This window comes from Parasteatoda tepidariorum, chromosome 3 (assembly GCF_043381705.1).
Source record: "Parasteatoda tepidariorum isolate YZ-2023 chromosome 3, CAS_Ptep_4.0, whole genome shotgun sequence".
NCBI lineage: Eukaryota > Metazoa > Arthropoda > Arachnida > Araneae > Theridiidae > Parasteatoda > Parasteatoda tepidariorum.
This window is the reverse complement of record NC_092206.1, coordinates 65,088,551-65,106,725: the sequence shown is the minus strand read 5'-3', so window position 1 is coordinate 65,106,725 and position 18,175 is coordinate 65,088,551. Positions and strand designations below refer to the sequence as shown.

The window sequence follows — 18,175 nt, the reverse complement described above, 5'->3', positions numbered from 1 at the left end:
AAAAAGTATGGAAGCTAATTTATTATAAATTTTATCTAAAAGTAGTAATAACTAAAAACAACGTCCCATCTATTTCCACTTAATAATGATATTTATTTATCCTACATTTTATTTCTTAAAATTTTTATAAGAATGTTTAACTATTTTGTATAGACAGACATGTATAAACAGACTAATATATAAGACATGTATAAACAGACTAGAATGTATAAACAGACTAATACAACTGATGCTTCACAACTTTTTATTGAACAAGAAACTGCACACAAAGATTTGATTGTTCATGCTTTAAACTGAGCTAATGTTTTACAAATATTGCATTGTTTGAAATATGTCTTTTTTTTTTTCTAAAGCAATACTAAATGCAGATCAATAGAGAGAAACCTTGGCAATTTTTAAAGGAAATAAAGCAAGAAATTTTTTAAAGATAAAAATTTTTTACAACTACTTAGATTTTCTAATTTAAAAATAGATTAAGATTCCAAAGTTTTAATAAATGAACTACAGTAGAATATAGCGTCTTGTACGTGACGTCTTGGATTTTTATTTTTTAAACATGATCAAAATAATTAGTTGAAAGTCTAATAAATAGTATTAGATAGGTTTAAGGAAGCCTGTAAAGATTTAAAAAGTTGCAATTTAAAAGTCTATTCGCCTTAATTTTCATTCTTATAGTGACAATAAATGCGAGCTTTAACGTTTTGCTCATAATTAAATAGTGAAACAATGAGTATAGAGTTAATGGATTTTTCTTTTCAATTTTGAATCAAGATATTACATGTTTTAAACTTGCAATCCCTTTATTTAGGTAGACCTAACATTTCCTAAACTTAAAACTACAATAGTCATTCAAATTTTCTGATTTTTTTCACAGAACCAATTTTTTCTACAAAATAATTCAACTAATTAAATTTTATACAGTGATAAATTTAATAATTAATTTTCCCTAGTTATACTTAGAACAAACGTATATAATATAGAACAAGATCTTTAAAATTTCATTAATATGAATAATTGTTATTTAACAATTCATTAAACATGTCTTATAATCCCACATTAAAATTTCTTTAAAAAAAATATAACCGTAATTATTTACATTTATAATTATACTATCATATTTTATACAGAATAAAAACTTGAAATAAATAACTACTAATTTTAAAACTTCATATTTTAAGTTTTCATTTGTTATAACAAAGCATAATTTTTGTATCTTTACTAATGTTTCATGATAATAAAATGCTTCTAATTGTTAACAATATTGTGACATGCTGCACATTTAAATGGGGAAAAAAAACATTAAAATTTTTACTCCTGAAAATAAGACAGCTAATAACATACAGGCTAGTAAGGCTACAATGATAACAAATTAATCCAATGAATATTCAAAATTTAAAAAGTAAAAACTAAAAATATAATCTCATTAGCATAATCACAAGCTTTTGTTATTTCCAATTTAAGTTTTTGACATCATGAGCTTAAAACATCCACAGTTGCATTTAGTTATTTCTTCCTTATAAAAAGGATTTAATTCATAGTAAAAAAGAGCATTTATAGAGGCTAAGGCAAACCACATTTAAAAATCGATAAAGGTTTTTTTAAAGAATTTTTGGTCAAAAATGCAATTTTCCATGTAAATAATAAGATGTTTCTGTGCATTGTGCACTTATTTAATGGAAACTTTTTAGAATTCCTATTTGGAAACAATACAAAGACACATTTTGATATTTTTTTTTAAAATTACTTTTGGAAAAAGGGTGGATAAATGCATTGCTCTAAGCCCCTCAAATTGTATCCAAAAATTACTTTAATTAAAAACATATAATGAGGACATAAATATAGGCCAAAAAACATACAGCAAAAATAATACATCTACGTACATAATCTCACTTCTTCACATTATTCTATTTTAAAAATGAAGCTATTTTAGCTTTTCATTGATACGAATAATTTAACCAAAAAAACTATCAAAACTTCTCAATGCTAGCATTTTTTGAATTTGACATTTAAAATTAAACTTTTTTTAAAATTCATCAATATTCATAGTAATGAATGAGTTTAAATATGATTTTTGAATCATTTTCTAGAATCTACATAAAAATCGAATTTTTTAATAGAAATTCATAAATTTGTAGATTGAAAAAGGGATCAAAATGCTGAAAAGGATTTTTTTTTGAAAAGTTTAAGAAAAGTGTTTATTAAAAATAGTAGACAAAAGCAAGCATTTGTTTTTAAGTAAAAGCAACTATTTTTGCTTCCACAGCTTTAATTTTTAAAGCCAAAAATGACTAGATGTCTAACTAGAAGAAGCTGAATGTATTTATTATCATAAAAACTATATTTAGATAGAATCTAATAGTATTGTATAGTTACATACACAGTTAAGTAACTAAGCAACTATATGATAACATTACTTGACTTAAAGGAAATAAAATAATTAACTCCTGATTATCCAAATATGTATTATTCAAACTTTACTTCAGTTGTTTTAAAAAACAAATTTGTTTTTTTAAAAAAATGGCTTTATTTCCACAAACTAAAGGATACCATACAAGTGAAGTAAAAACCACTTTTTACATATAAAATTTTCAATATTATTACACTTCTTGTGTGTTTCACCTTATCTCAGGAACTATTTGAAATTCTTAGCACACAATTATAAAAGTGGTTTATCTAAGGATAATTCCCAGCAAAATACAGATTTCCATAATTATTTATTATTACTAAATTCAGTAAAGAACAAAAACATTTTGAGTATTAAAGCATACAAATTTTCACATTGTTTTGAAGTATATATATATATTTTCTAATGAAAAAACTTGAGCAAAACTGCTGAATAATGAAATTTCTAAAAAGCGCGTTTTTAAAGTTTAATTCCTTAACAATTAAGGTACCCAAGCTTTTGTCTGCTCTCCTGGCGAAGCAATTCAGATTGTGGCTATAACCCTCCTGTTATATTTTGAGGGTCAAGAATCCAAATCTGTAGAAAAAAGATATGTTTATTCAAAGAAAGCACATTTTTGTGTCGGATTACATAGCAAATTAATTTGTAACAAATTTTTTTCGCAAATTCATTAGCACATTTACAAAAATCTACAAAATAAAATTGCATTATAGTATGTGATGATAATTCAATCATTATATTAAAAGTTATTATGGTGTTTCACTTTTGATTCTGCGTACTGAACATAATTGAACTAAGGAAAAATAAAAAGTAACATTTTTTCTGGAATTTTTGCAGTGTGTTCCTCTCTAATTTTTATTCATCATACTTTTCGGTATTTAGTTATCCATAACATTACATTTCAATGATTTCATATGCAAAAAATGGTTTTGGACCAACTATTTTTCAAGGCAGCCTTCCTAATGATTTGCACTAATCATCATATAAATTTTGCAAAGAATAGTTAAATAATAAAACAAAAAACTTACTTAAAAAATAAACTTGAAATAAAATTTTACTATTCTTTACAAAATTTGATAAAAATAAATACATTTACATCATATTAACCTCAGAATATTCACACTATATGTAAAACACTTAAATTGGCATCAATATTTTAAAATTTTGTTTCCCGTAAAAATTACAATAATTATTTTGAAGTTTCTCATATTTGCAATTTTATTTTAAATTAAAATGAAATGTATCAAAAGTTTGATTTTGCAAAACTGACAAACAAAACTTTTTAAGTGAGTTGCAAGCTACTAAATATTAAAATACAAAAATATAAAAAACTTAAAAGAAACTCTTCATTTTTAATATATCAACTCTTTATAACAATTACCCGTGATGCACAGTCAGCAAATTTTTCACAGTTCTATCAACTAAGTTAATGATTTATTACTGTCTTTCTTCCTAAAGCAATTTGTCATACTTAAAACTAAAACTTCATTTCAACGTAAAATAATTTTTATTGGCATAAACTAAAGCAAACATTTGCAAGAAGTTTTAAAAAATTATACACCATGATCGAAAATAATCAGATAAAATGCTAAATCTACTAGTTAGATTATAACCAAATTTTTTTGCACAAAGAGTGTACTATAACAATCACAAAAAACAATTACGAAACAACTTGTAAACTTACATAAGCACAGGTTTTGATAAAAAGAATAATATTATAATTCATAAATGTAAATGTCACTGCTTCTAAAACTAACTAAAAAGTAAAACTGAACAAAAAAGTGTTAGGCAGTTTATCAGATTTGACAATTATTCAACAATTTATCAGATAAACTTAATAATAATACAGTATTTTGATAGTTAACAGTAGAAAACGAATAAAAAATTTTTAATTAACATTAACTATTTAAATGTATTTTCATATCTAGAAATAATAATATTTTAAATACCTTTTGTAAGGTAAGAAAACAGAAAACAATTCTAACAGGGCAAGATAATAGAATTTTAACAAGAATTTACAATTAACTTATAGCTCTAAAGCTAAAAAAGAAATAAAAACAAACTTTAGTTTCTTTGAATTTGCACACATTTAGTATCAAAAGTATAAAATTTACTCACAACTTACAGTACATGAACAAGTAAACAAAGCAAAGTAATGTAAGAACGACTAGTCATAAATTGAAAGACTTACTTTCAAAATATATTTACTTACTAATCAACAAACCTACAATTCAAACAGCATTTTCTTAAGGAAATATTCATAATATTAAAAAGAAGAGATATTAAGGAATTCAATTTAAACATATTATGGAAGAAAATTAATGTCCATTTTTAAACACCCTTTTTTTACAGTCAGTCAGTGAGTTAAATAAGATATCCCCTTAAATAACTTTTGTTTTAATGATCAGAATTTCATGTGCCAAGTGTCAATAAAGATTGAACAGAATAACAATAAAGAATAACAATTAAGGTTGGCTTGAAATATGTGAATTAAACAGTTAAAATATTACTTAGGTTATGAATTAATTCAGATTCAGACACAAAAATATATAAATTCTGAACAAACATACCTTTTTTTAAAAGGATTTAGAGTTTTGAATTTTAAAATATTAAGGGGGTTAGTCCCAATAATTTAGTTAGAAGAGTGTTTGAAAGTTTGAACTCCTATTGTTAATTTCACTTTTTGAACATAATTAGAAAACTTATTAATCCAAAAATAATTTAATGTCAAAAATAATTTTTATCCTTATTAATTATTTTTTATTAATTAGTTTAATAATGGCCAAAAAGTTTTTTTTTAACTATGTACTTAGTTTTTAATTATGTGAAAAGTTTTATACACTATAATTCAAAATATTTTCAGCCATTTTTAATTAAAAAATAATAAATAATTACAAAACTTTTTTTTTAACATATCATTATTTTTGGATAAATGAAGTTTATAATTGTTTAAAAAAGCATATGATTTGCTTAACAGTTACAGAGAGGATATAGAGAAATACAATAAATTTTAATTTCTCATTACTGGATCTAATTATTTGATCGCTCTTCTGACAAATATAAAGGGACTTTAATTCCAGATTTCAGTTACTGAAATCTAAATCTGTGAAAAAGAATGTTATTTATTCACAGAAACTAGATTTTTGTATGTAATTCTTCAAATTTGATTCAGGACTAATTAATTAGTCAATTAGATATCAGGTTTTAAGATTGGCACTGAGTACATGAAAATTAGGTTCTTTTTTTCTCACTGCACAACTATAGTTTTTTATCAAAAGAAAAAAAAAATATTCACATACACACATTGAACAGTAATTTACCTTAAACATTTTACACATTTAGGAACACACTCATTTGAAACATTTATTGCTCATAGTTATGATATGCTTTTCTTTTTGATTAATTTTTGCAAGACCAGCACAACCCTAGCAGAATGAAGCACTCAGTAATAAATATTTTATGTGTAACAAACAATAAAGTATTATATCACATGGATGCAAATAAAAGCATCTTAAATGCAGACATCAATAACAATATTAATAAACTTTGAGGTTCAACAAGAATAATTAGTAAAACTAATTTTAAAAAAACCAACACCAAGCATTACTTTACAAACACAATACAATTTAGTTATAATGAAGTTAATTATCTTTAATGAATATATATCTATAACATTTTTCCAAAATGGGACCCTATTTGACTGATTACACAGAAATTTTGAAAGCCAAGTAAATTAAAAATAAATTTTGCTATTTTTAAAAATTCCCAAAATCAAAAAGCATTGTCTTTCAGACTAAAATTTCCATTATGTAAACAGAAATCACAAAAACATAATTTTAACAATTTATATAATTCACAAAAAATAATGATTATATAAATTCATCAAAAAAGAAATCTTAAAACAAAGTTTCAAAAAAAATTTTTATAGTTATTCAACAAAATTAATATTTAGCACTTTTAACCCTAAGTTGATTCTTCTCCTCACATACTAGCTAAGCAACTTTCCTATCATCTTTCACATTGTATTGCTTTTCTTTCCCGTCAGACAAACAGTCATCAGTCAAAAATCTAAAAAATAAATCATAAAATTAAATTTACTAACAAATTGGTATAGACAATTATTTTAAAAACCGTTAAGTAAATGTACAAGAAAATTAAATATCTTATATCTGCGATATGGTGGAAAGGGGGGGGGGACTGGTGGGTGTCTTTTTACACACACACACTTACACTATGATAGTTTATGATTATAAAACATAAACTGTTAAAATGGAGTGAAAAATAACCACATCCTAGATACAAGAGCAAAAAATCACAATTTTAGCCTTAAATAAAATAATATAGAGCACTGAAAATAACTACCTTATTTGTAGGGAATTACACATTTGTTAGATTCCATTTCACATAAAAGGTAAGTATTTTATAAAATTTTATATCTGTAAAAATTTTAATTAAATATATTAAAAATATCAGTAATACTTACCTATACCAAAGTAAAGGCACTGGTATTGTTCCTAAATGCCAAAGCGCATGAGCATCTATAATAAATCTCCATGGTGGAAAATCACAAAGCTCTAACAATAACAGTATATTAACAATTATCACTGATACAGCACACTTCCAAACATATGACTTATGGCGATACTTGTAACACCACATAATCCAACCACATGAATTAATAAGACCTAAAATAAATGATTTTTAAGCATTAAAGCAGCTTTGGATTAATAAAATTAAAATGGGACCAACAACTTTTCAGAGTAATGAAAAGCAAATAGTATATCACATAAAAAACACTTTTCAGAAACAAAAGTTGTATGTTTTGTAAGCAAATTGCAAAAGTATAGGTATTTTTTTTAATAATAGTAATTGCAGATGACATAAAAGTCTAATATTAAACTAAACACAAATTGATATTATGCTTATAAACTAATTATGTAACATACTAAAATTATACTATACAGAAATAATTAGTTATAGATTTAAAATTACAATAAAATGGATACATAAACATCATTTCAGAATTTGATTTGAAGGTAAAATAATTCTTAACACAATTCCAATAATAATTCTTTTTAAAAAAAATTAATAAATTTGTAAAATAATATGGCCTCATAAAAATTATAAACAGCTATTATAAACAGTATCTATAAACACATTAAAAATTAATTATTTCATTAAAGCAGCAGTTCCCACTTTTTTTCAGCTATGGAACCCTAAGTGATCAACTTTCTTTCGACGAAACCCAACTTTTTAAATAAAGTATATAAAGATAATTGTGAACTTTTACTACTTTATTTTTAAAATATTTAATTTTGGGAAGAAATTTTTTTCATTGTTTTATCATAAGTAATATCATATAAAATTTTAAGTGCAATATTAAATTTGCAATCCTATAGTAATGAATCTATGTCTAATAATGAAATTATTTTTGATGTGTATACATAAGCTGAAAACTATTAATATAAGACATATCATGGTTTTCTTTACCAGTTGGCGACAATTGTCGCCTAATGTTCCACAAATGTTGCTAGAATTATACCACTGGGTGACAAATTTGTCACCTTGAAATATGTTTGAAATTTACAAAATAGTAACAAAAAATATTTTATTGTGTTGAATTCCATGCATTTAAAAAAAAAAATTTGTCCTAATTTTATAGTTCTAAGTGTAATATGGAACTGAAATGTGCGATATTCAAATGGAATAACTGAAAGTGTCTGGTAGAAACATTTTTTAATTTAAATGTTAAAAATTCAAATTTATAAGTCAATAAAATAATATTTTTTACTCTTTTAGAATAGACTTTATTTGAAATTTCATACTCTTTAGATAAGTCATTTTAATATAATATTTTGATAGTTCTTAGTTTCTCTGCTTTCCTCATTTATTTATTTATTTGGATCATTTTTTTACTCATTTTGATCTCTATGTTGAATCTATCTACAAATATTATTTTGGCTTTTTTCACTTAATTTTAACAAATACTAATCTACAATCAGTATGGAGTAATGCACCTGATTCATTTTAGTGTAATATAGATGGCAATTAATGATTTTTGATGTGTACCACAATATGAATTATGTATTTGCAAAGTATGATTTTTTTTCTTTAGTTGCTCTCCTCTAGTTTTTGAACCACTAAATAAATACCTAGGTGGTCTTATTAGACTGCTAAATTTCACTGCTGTTGTCAACCCTAGTTTTCTCTGAAATGAAAACTAAAAAGCTGCTATAAACATTGAAAATGGTAATTGGGGAAACATATTTCTTTATTAGCGAATTTAGTTACTTTATTTGAAGAGCTTGACAGGAAATAATAATGCAATTTTTTATAAATGTATATCCTTTCAATAAATTATTCGATATCAATAATATTAGAAAAATTATTTTAAAAGAAAATTAACATATTTTACATCAGAATTTTTTTTTTAAATTTCATAAAGACAATCGAAATATTAAAGAAATAATGGGTTATTGATTGGATTTAATCAAAATCATGACGACGGGTCAAAAAGAAAGTCCTAACACTTGGAAACCCTACAACTCTTTCACGCAAGTCTAAGTTTCTACGGAATACCCTTTGGGAACTGCTCCATTGTCATGTTAAAAAATTACATTTAAAGTTATATGTTAGAACATTTTAAGATAACATCTTTTTCCAGATTAGAGGAATTTATGAACAGAAGAAAACAATTTTTCCTATATTTTAGTCATTTAAAACTTCAACATTTTTTATAGAAAGATACGTAAATGTTTTCTATTTCATCATTTACCTAGCTAACCCTTCAATTACGACTAATTATTTACAAATAAGAATTTGAGCACACAACTTTTTAAACTTTTTTCAAGAGAACACATGACTAAAAATAAACACAAAATTTTACCCACTCTACTTGCCACTTAGAATAAAGTAAGAGTAACCACTCAAGAATTACTAAACTAATTACTGTGATGTTTAGGAAAGGAGAGTGGGAAAAAGTCCCTCTGCATATTCAACTTTTGTAATTTGAGGATAAATAACTTTTCTATTAAAATATTAGAAATGAAAAAAGTCCTTTCAAATTTCAAAGTAAAACTAGTTTGTAAGTCTTTACAAACAACAGTATTACTGATTAAATGTAAATAAGTACATACCGATTGCAATGTTGGCTTTTAAATTATATCCATAATCAAATCTCACATAAGTCAAGTAATGTATGTGGTAGCAAAAGAAAGATAAAAATGGCACAGCTAGAGCAATTGGCATCCATAAGTTTGTATTTGAGCATATCCTAACAGGGAAAAAATTATATACTTCAAATAAAATACAATATATAACTGATTAACTAAAAAATGTGGTGCATAATAGATTAACATGAAATTTGAATAAGCAATTGATTAAAAAAGAGTTTTAATAAATCAAATAGAAAAATAAACAAATTTAGTAATATCTAAAAAAGATTACTAACAATAAGCAACTATGTATTTAGCAATGAACAAAAAACAAGATAAAATACAGTCTTTTGTTAAGGATAAAAAAAAATTAAAAATGTATTAATTACTCTCTCATAAGGTATTTACCTCTTGAAAGAGACAAGTTCAAACAAGAGGTTAAGGAACAGTAACTTTCATTGTAAATATTTTTTAAATACTATAACTAGTCTTAAACTAATGTAGTGCTCTGAATTTCAATTCATTAATATAAAATTTAATTTAATAAAATAATGAAAAATATTAAAAAAATACAACATTTTTAACACATTCTTAATACTAATATTTTATTTAATAAAAATATTTATATTTTATGAACATTTGAGCAGCGATTTATAGAAAAATTTACAGATCAATTTAAATCATTGGAGCTTGTCGGAAAAAAATAAACAGAGATAATTTTATGTTTAATGCAATAAATTCTTATGGGTTTTGTTCAGAGAAGTTTATCTGGTATATTAATTTAGTTGACACATTATTTCAGAAAATATTTTCCAGATAAATATTTTTGTCAAAATCTTAATTAGTTATAACTTCATCATTTTATAAAAAGAAAAAAAAATTCCTTCTACTTAAAAATTAAAAATGATATTTATGATAAAAGTAACTTACCTTACACATAAGGAATAAAATGAGTATAAGACCATGGAAAATGCACAGAAATAGTCAAGTTTCTGAAAAAGTGTGAAAAAAATCTTTTATTCACCTAGTTAAATGATTTAAAATAATATAAATTATAATATTTGTATAATATTTATTTAAAATATGTATATAATAATTATAATTGTCAGGTGTTTAAAAATATTAATGAGATCCTCATATTTAAATTATGGGTCATAAAGTCAAAAGGCTTTCACACATGGTGAAAGCTTTGGAAACTAACTTAAATTTCAGGATCATGAACATTTAGAAATATTTTCGGTTCAGTTTTCACTAATGACATAATTTCATTCAGGCAATTCTTTAAAGACCAGAATCTTACACCATATGTAGTAAAACCTAGTGCAACATATTCCTAACGATATAACATTTCAGCCTGTCGCATTTTATTCATTCCACCACTACAGTTAGTTATCTTTCTTAATTTCCTTTTCTAGTTCTGACTAAATTTTTAGTAACGGCTTTTTATAAAAATTTCTGTATTTTTACTTAATTAGAAGAACATGCAATTTTTACTAAATAATTTTTAATTTTTCTATTGAAATTTTCTTTCATTTTTATCCATATTAAAAAATTTCTTTGTTACATAATAGAAGAATATAATCTACTGCTGTGAAATTAAGTGGGTGGGGAGAGGGAGAGATCTACATTAAATTAAAATCATTTAAAAACAAAAATTTACCATTTATTAAAAATTATATTTAATTAAAAATTTACCATTAAAAAGTTCAAAAGTCAAATGAGGTCCAACAGGAAAAAGATATTAGTTATAATATAATACAGGGATAATTTAAAGGCAAATTATTTAAAAATAAGCATTTTTTAACAATAAGTACAAAAAAACGAACTTCAAAATTACAAATTACACATAAAATAAAAATGTAACATAAAACTCACTTCAGTAAAAGGAGTATCTCTCGCATGGAAAACTGCTGACCAGAACCATGCATTTATAGATAGCTGTAAAGTAATCATAATGAATAACTTCAAAAGAGGCAGGAAATTAAATTTACTTTTACTGAAAAAAGAAGCTTTCACAATAAAACAAATAAAATCATAAATAAACCACAAAATATAACTCTTTGCACTGAATTATGTTTACCAAAGCATCTATGAATATTAATTAAAATCTCTGTATTAATAGCCCACATTCAATAAACATTTTTAAGTTTTAGCTCATGTTAGCAAAAATGCTTACTAAATGGTAGCCATTCAGATTCAGTTGGGATTCAGATATAATAACGAGACCTTGCTAATTCAAGTATAAGGTGTATTAATGAAGATTGACTACTTTAATCAATCAAATACAATTAATTGTAAATACTGTACAAAATTATTATTAACTTTGACACAGGCAATACATAATGCAATTAAACTAAAATTCCTTGGAGAGAAAAGGGTACTTTTTTATGGCAAAATCATTATATACGGAAAACAAAATTGCAATTCATTATTTTCTCCTTTTTAAATGAATTTTTCTTACTTTTGAATGAATTTTTTTTCATTACATTTAAAAATTATGTTTAAAGTTTTTTTGCAATTTTTTTAATTTATTTTTTACTTTATAAAACCATGAAAGTTTTTTGTAATTTTTCTTTATTATTTAGTAATTGCAATTTTTTTCCTTTAAAAAACGTTTCTACCTCAGGATTTTCAAAATTATTAATAGTAAGATAAATATGCTTTAAGCATGAGTTACATTTATATTGTTGTTTAAACACACTGCAAAAATTAAATTAAAATTTTACAATTTCTAATTGAACAATTAAAATTTTAGTTCCAAAAACTATAAATAATAATTACTTTTTAAAAAGGTTTTACAATCAAATGAAATAATAAGATAAAATAAAGTATCGAAAACGATTTGAGAAGAGCATTTACAGAAAGAATAAAATCCATAATACTACTACATATTTGTTTACTACAATTTTCTCGTTACATACATATATATACTATTACTTTATCACTTGTACCAGTTCTAATATAAGTTTTGGAACTCCATTATTGTATCAGATTTTTAAATATCCTAACTAAAGGTTAAAAAAATTTTTTTATAAAAGAAGTGAAATAAGTAACATTGTTTTTCATAAATATGTCAGTCGAACTACTTTTGAAAAATTATTTTAAGTCAAAATTTTGCGAAGAACCTATGTTATTTTTGTACACTAAAAGCAATAAGTAACAAAGAAAAGGCAATGCGGAAAAAGGAGCAAAGGGTTGAGCCATACATTTGGAGTTGAAAATTATTGGGAGAAAAAAAGTAATGTGCAGTTACATTATTCTCAAAGTCATATTAATTGTTACATTAAATTATTTTATGCAATACAACTTTATTATAAAATTATTATTTTTACCACTGCTTGAATATTCCAGACTGTATTGTAAGGTCCTTTAGGAACAGATTTTCTAAATTTCTGCCATGTGAAGTAATGAACACATCCATTTAAAATGGAGAACAAAACTGAAGCTGGTTCTTGCAGACCCCAAAAACGATAGAAAGGCCACTGAAATTAAATATAAAATATTTAAGGAACATGCACTCAATTTTAAATTAACATAGTTATTAATAGGTTAGCAAGTAGCAGAAAACTTCCAGCACAACTCCAGGTTATTTTTTTATTTTTCAGTTCTCTTTTTAAAAAGCAAACAAGCAAATCAGGTAAAATTGTTAAAACTCTCTTTTAAAATATTCCTGCTACTTGCTTGGAATAAAAATTAAAAAGTTAAATTAAGAGATCACTGTAAACAAAGAGAAAGGATTTTTTTTTCCTTCTGTGACTTGATTACAGGCTAAACTACATAGAGATAAATTAAATTTCTTTTAGTAGGATTTGTTAAATTTTAATTTAAATTTAAACAACATAAAGTTTTCAGCATAATATTTAAGGACTAATGTGCAAATTTTGCTACATGCATGTTAGATTAAACTGAATAATTATAATAATCGTCGACTGCATTGAGGTTGCAGACAGATTTGGATTCATGAAGATAGTGCAGCAAATACACTCTGTAAATTATGCTACTGACTTGGGTTAGATAAATTTCACCGTTTATAGACATATCTCAAGAAGTTGAGCGATAATATAGCTTTTATTTCAAAAATAAATGTGAATTAAGACTTTAAGACAAAATGAATGAACACAACATATTACTACTATATAGAACTATTTTCTCATGTTGTTTGTGTTTTGGGGACAAACTGTGAAACTACACAATATAATTCTTTAAATTTTATTGAAAGAAACAGAAAAAAATACTTATTGGAATTGTACAACATACAAAGCTCTTTTTTTTATCTCCCTCACTCACATTCTGGTGATAAAGACAAGAATAAAGAAAATAATAAATTTCCAATTAAAAGAGGTTTAACTGAAATGCAGGAGATTCAACCGAAATTAAATCTTGTCATAGCAAGACTTTTTTCTTTTTTATTTAAAGTTAAACAGCATCACTGAACGGCCTGCTATTGATTAACTAAGTGGTTTACTTTAATGTATTTGTAAGGAATTGGGAATTTTTTATTAAAAATGTCATGTTCTAGAGGACAAAATTTAAATATTCTTTATTGCTCCATGGGGCACATTTAGAAAATATGTATGCAGGTTTTCACTACAGTGCGAGAACGCGAGAATCTTGAATATTTTTTTCTTTTCACGCAATAAAAAATTATTAACGCGAGAAGTTCGCGCACTCTATTAATCAACTTCAAAATGCGCGAATTTTGGAAAAAGTTTCATCTTTTGCCATTTTGAATAAAATCTGTTTCATTTTTCTTCCTTGATCTTTCATTATTTTGAACATCTGTCCTTGTTATTTAGCTTCCCTATTTACCAGTATTGTTCAGAACGGGTGCGAACAGCAGAACACCCCCCCCCCCCCGAACCACNTCCCCCCGAACCACGGAACCCCTTTCAGAACACATTTCTCTGCAATGTGTTCACCGTAGGTAAGGTTTCTTCATGTAAGACATTTACATTTTTTGTGCATAAATGTAAGATGGACAAATACCTTGTTAAGGCGTCATCTTCTACTCCGTAACGGACAAATGAAACAAATGTCGGTAGAAACGGTCAAAACGAAACAAATACGGATATTTTTCAGTCAAATAAATATAATAACTGATGAAAAAGTAGGTATGGAATATTTTCCATATGATGACGCAGCAAAAATATTCAATTAGAAGATGTTAAAAATTCATTATAATTAAAGAAATAATTATTTTTTAAGTCTATTTGTGCTTTTTTAATTTTTAGAAACCTCGCCTAACTTTTTGAAATCTCACCCTGTTTTTGAGAAAGGGTGAGAAATTCTCTCCCATTCTTTTCTGTAATAAAAACACCGTGTATGTAAAAGAAAATGCTTATTAATAAAATTATTTATAAGAAATCCCTAACATGAACTATTAAAAAAATTAATTTTAAAACTAAGAAGTATTTTTAACACACATATTTAAGAACAACAAAATTTCCTAACAGGAAAACTCAAATTAACAAAATAATATTTAATTAAGGAAATTATAAGCACAAAGTTTATTTTGTGCATAAAAATCATACTTTTCCATGAAATTGAGGTACAGACTGGCCACTACTTTGGAAGAGTTTAACAGCATGCCACATACAAAAATGTTCACATTCATCCCAGCATTCCCATTGCAGAAAGGATAAATACCAAGGTCTCTTAGCTTCAAATTCTGCTAAGCGAGTGGAGTTAGAGCAATTGTTTGCACTACACCACTGCAAACACTTCTTATAAATAGGAGAACGATCACCATAGGAACAATCTGCACATTGTGTAAATACTACAATCAAACATACAATAAAAAGTCTTCTTCCACTTATTTTATTGAGGATGAATTTTTCCGGCATACAAAGTCATTTAAATTTCAATTGCAGACAGAAATAATTGCACCTGCAAGACAATATTGGTTTTATTTTTAAAACATAATGTGATGAAATTTTAATACTAATTTAGAACTGAAATAATTTTTAATTACTTTTCCTATTGCAATTAATTACTGCTCTAATAAAAAATATTTGGAACTGAAAATTTACAAATCTATGTATTGGTAATAATTTTCTGTAATTTCTTAAACAAAAATGAATTCATTAGTATATATAGTGAAACATATTGAAAGAAAATTAAAAGCTTTTGTTATTTTGAAAATAAAAGGCAGACATTTTTAATACAGATTGATTAATACAGATTTCAGACTCAAGAGTGTTACATAATCTATTAATTTTAGTCTTCATTACCTTATAATTTAATACTATGTTTCAGTTTTTGCACAGTTATCATATTTGAAATTGAAATAGATTCAAATTAAATAGAAAATTTTGTGCTATTACTACCAAAATAAAAGAAAGTTTGAATATAATAAACTAGTGGGTATATTTAAACTTTAAACGCAACAACTACCTATTTCAGAAATCAAATTAAGCTTACTAAAACATGAAGAAAAAGGGGAAGATTTCTGAATCGATACCTGTTCCAAAATAATCAGCAATTTTTGGCACAAGCTAGGCAGTGGCACAAGAGAAACTTTAAAAAAAGGGAACAATTGGAAATGTATAATTCATAGCCAGACTTCAGCAAACCACAATTTTTTTATTTTTTTTAAAATTTTGTTAGATAAAAAATTTTTTTAGTTCCTTTGAAATGGTAATTGACCTGATCAGAAATATTATATACATATCCTGAAAAAATATATATAATGAATAAATAAGAGTAAATTCTTCACTACGTCTTTCTGATAATCTCAACTATTTATTTTCAAAATTATTCACATGCATACTAAAAAAAGGAAGGTACAAAAGTTTTCAGGGAGATTTCCGTATCGTGATCTTCTGCAGAATAATCGCCAAGTCTTACCAGCTTTCCGGCAGTCGCCTGCAAGAAACATCACAGGAATGGAACAACTCAAAAGGTATAACTCATAGCCACCCCATAGAAAACATCAACATATTTTCTTTAAAAAGGTTTCGCAAGCTTAAAAAACTATTTAGCAAATCGGCGCGACAGATCATGATACGTAAATATTCCTGCGTTTTCAAACACTAGATCTCTTTTAATGAGTAAAATTTCACATAAACTTTAAGAAGATGCAGGAAATTAAAAGTTTGCTTTAGCTAAATTAAAGAAAAAGCAACTATTTTACCATTGCAAACAATAAACAAACTTAGTAATGTTGGTAAATCAAATATTACATCATTTATAATAAGTATACAGATAAATTATTATGAATATAAAACAATTTCTCAAAAACAATATTTGGACTCAATAGATCACTGTTATAAATCTGTAACAAGCTAGACTGTTACCATATAATAACTACAAATACGACTTTCATTTATGATGTTTTCTTTGCATATTAAACGTTCATAACGTTAAAAAAATACTAAAACAATTCTGACAACAGCAAAGATTACATTTTGCACACATATATAGGGTGGGACTGGTTAGAATTACCAATTTGTTGGGACAAGTTGTTTCCTTAATCATTATTATTAAATAAGTTATACAACCAAATTAGTTCATTAAAATAAAGTTAGATGATTAAGGAATTTGACAAATTATAGTCATTAATATAAATCAAAATTAGAGAGAAAAAATCAAATACTTACTTTCTATCAAAACACTAGCAGAACACTTCTTACGAAATTTCAATTTCCTCTTAATTTAAACAAATACTCTCTTCAGTTCAGCTCTCCTAATGCATTTTTCATTTGAAAGTCAAATTAAATAATTTTTTTGTTTGACCTTTCGCTAATTAATGATACTTTTTCATCTTTACATCATTAACCTAAACTTCAAATTTAAATATCATTCCTATTATTATCTCTTTTTTCTTTAATCATTATTATTACTTTTCAAATTTACGATCGCAACACTTGAGTACTCCCCCTAGCGGAGAGTATATTTTCAGGCTTCTATCATAATCATTTGTAGAGTTGGACATCATTTTTTTTTAGCAGCAAATAAGAAGCAAAATTTCCCTAAGGAAAAGGTAGAAGAACTTGAAAAAAATACCCAGATTATTAGTAAATCTTTCGGGTATGATAGGGTTTCAATTTTCGTTCATCATTCATTTTATTTGACTTTTCATTGAATAGGCACTTCAAAATCCATGCGATCACTATTCAATTTCTTTTCATAACAATTTATGAAAGATAAAAGATTCTTTCATCAAAATGTTGTGCGAGTAACTTTTAAAAGTGGAGTTTGTGTAGTCACAGTTAATTTTCCAAGTATTATAGTAATTTTATATCAAGTTTATCTTGAAGTGAGTTGCGAAAATTTCCGTTAAATTTTTTTTATGGAAATCAGAGAAAAAGTCGGTGATTTTCGAAACATTAAATAAATCATATAATAATTTGTAATTTTTAAAATGAACAACATTGAATATGAATATTCTGATTCTGAAAAACCATTTAAAAGTTTATTAAAAAACGCTGAAAAGTATGCATCGCTTGAGATGTTTTAAGAAATATTCTGAAATGTTTTCAATTTATGTATTTCTCAATCCCTCCCTTCATTTTTGCTAGTTAAATGTTATGAAACTCCAGTTTTATAATAAGCGGAGGAAATCTCTTTTTTGACAATTACCGGAAAATGCACTATTATCAAAATTGATAGTTATGTA

The 18,175-nt window shown here is 25.3% G+C and overlaps 1 protein-coding gene across 3 annotated transcripts; it reads right to left on the bottom strand.

Annotated features, from left to right (window-relative positions):
* Positions 1 to 3,892: 3,892 nt before the first annotated feature.
* On the bottom strand, positions 3,893 to 17,834 carry LOC107445679 (Per1-like protein PGAP3). Of its 3 annotated transcripts, none has more exons than XM_016060139.4 (8): positions 17,157 to 17,834; positions 15,090 to 15,444; positions 12,891 to 13,040; positions 11,434 to 11,496; positions 10,489 to 10,550; positions 9,541 to 9,677; positions 6,888 to 7,089; positions 3,893 to 6,472 (listed from the first exon to the last, which is right to left on the bottom strand). In XM_016060139.4, the coding sequence occupies exons 2-8, from the start codon at positions 15,399 to 15,401 to the stop codon at positions 6,397 to 6,399; spliced, it is 1,002 nt and encodes a 333-aa protein (XP_015915625.2). In that variant the 5' UTR covers positions 15,402 to 15,444; positions 17,157 to 17,834; the 3' UTR covers positions 3,893 to 6,396. The 3 variants fall into 3 exon arrangements, with proteins under 3 accessions (XP_015915625.2, XP_042907627.1, XP_071034852.1); XM_043051693.2 differs by lacking the exon at positions 17,157 to 17,834 and adding an exon at positions 16,405 to 16,463; XM_071178751.1 differs by lacking the exon at positions 3,893 to 6,472 and having other exon boundaries at positions 6,884 to 7,089; positions 17,157 to 17,293.
* Positions 17,835 to 18,175: the final 341 nt, after the last annotated feature.

Bases quoted from the DNA above. Each gene is read 5' to 3' on its own strand.
- LOC107445679 (XM_016060139.4), bottom strand. From the start codon at position 15,401: ATGCCGGAAAAATTCATCCTCAATAAAATAAGTGGAAGAAGACTTTTT. The intron at 10,551-11,433 runs GTGAGTTTTATG...ACACTTTTTCAG, and splicing joins GAGATACTCCTTTTACTGAA to AAACTTGACTATTTCTGTGC. The intron at 6,473-6,887 runs GTAAGTATTACT...TTTATTTTTTAG, and splicing joins GTGCCTTTACTTTGGTATAG to ATTTTTGACTGATGACTGTT.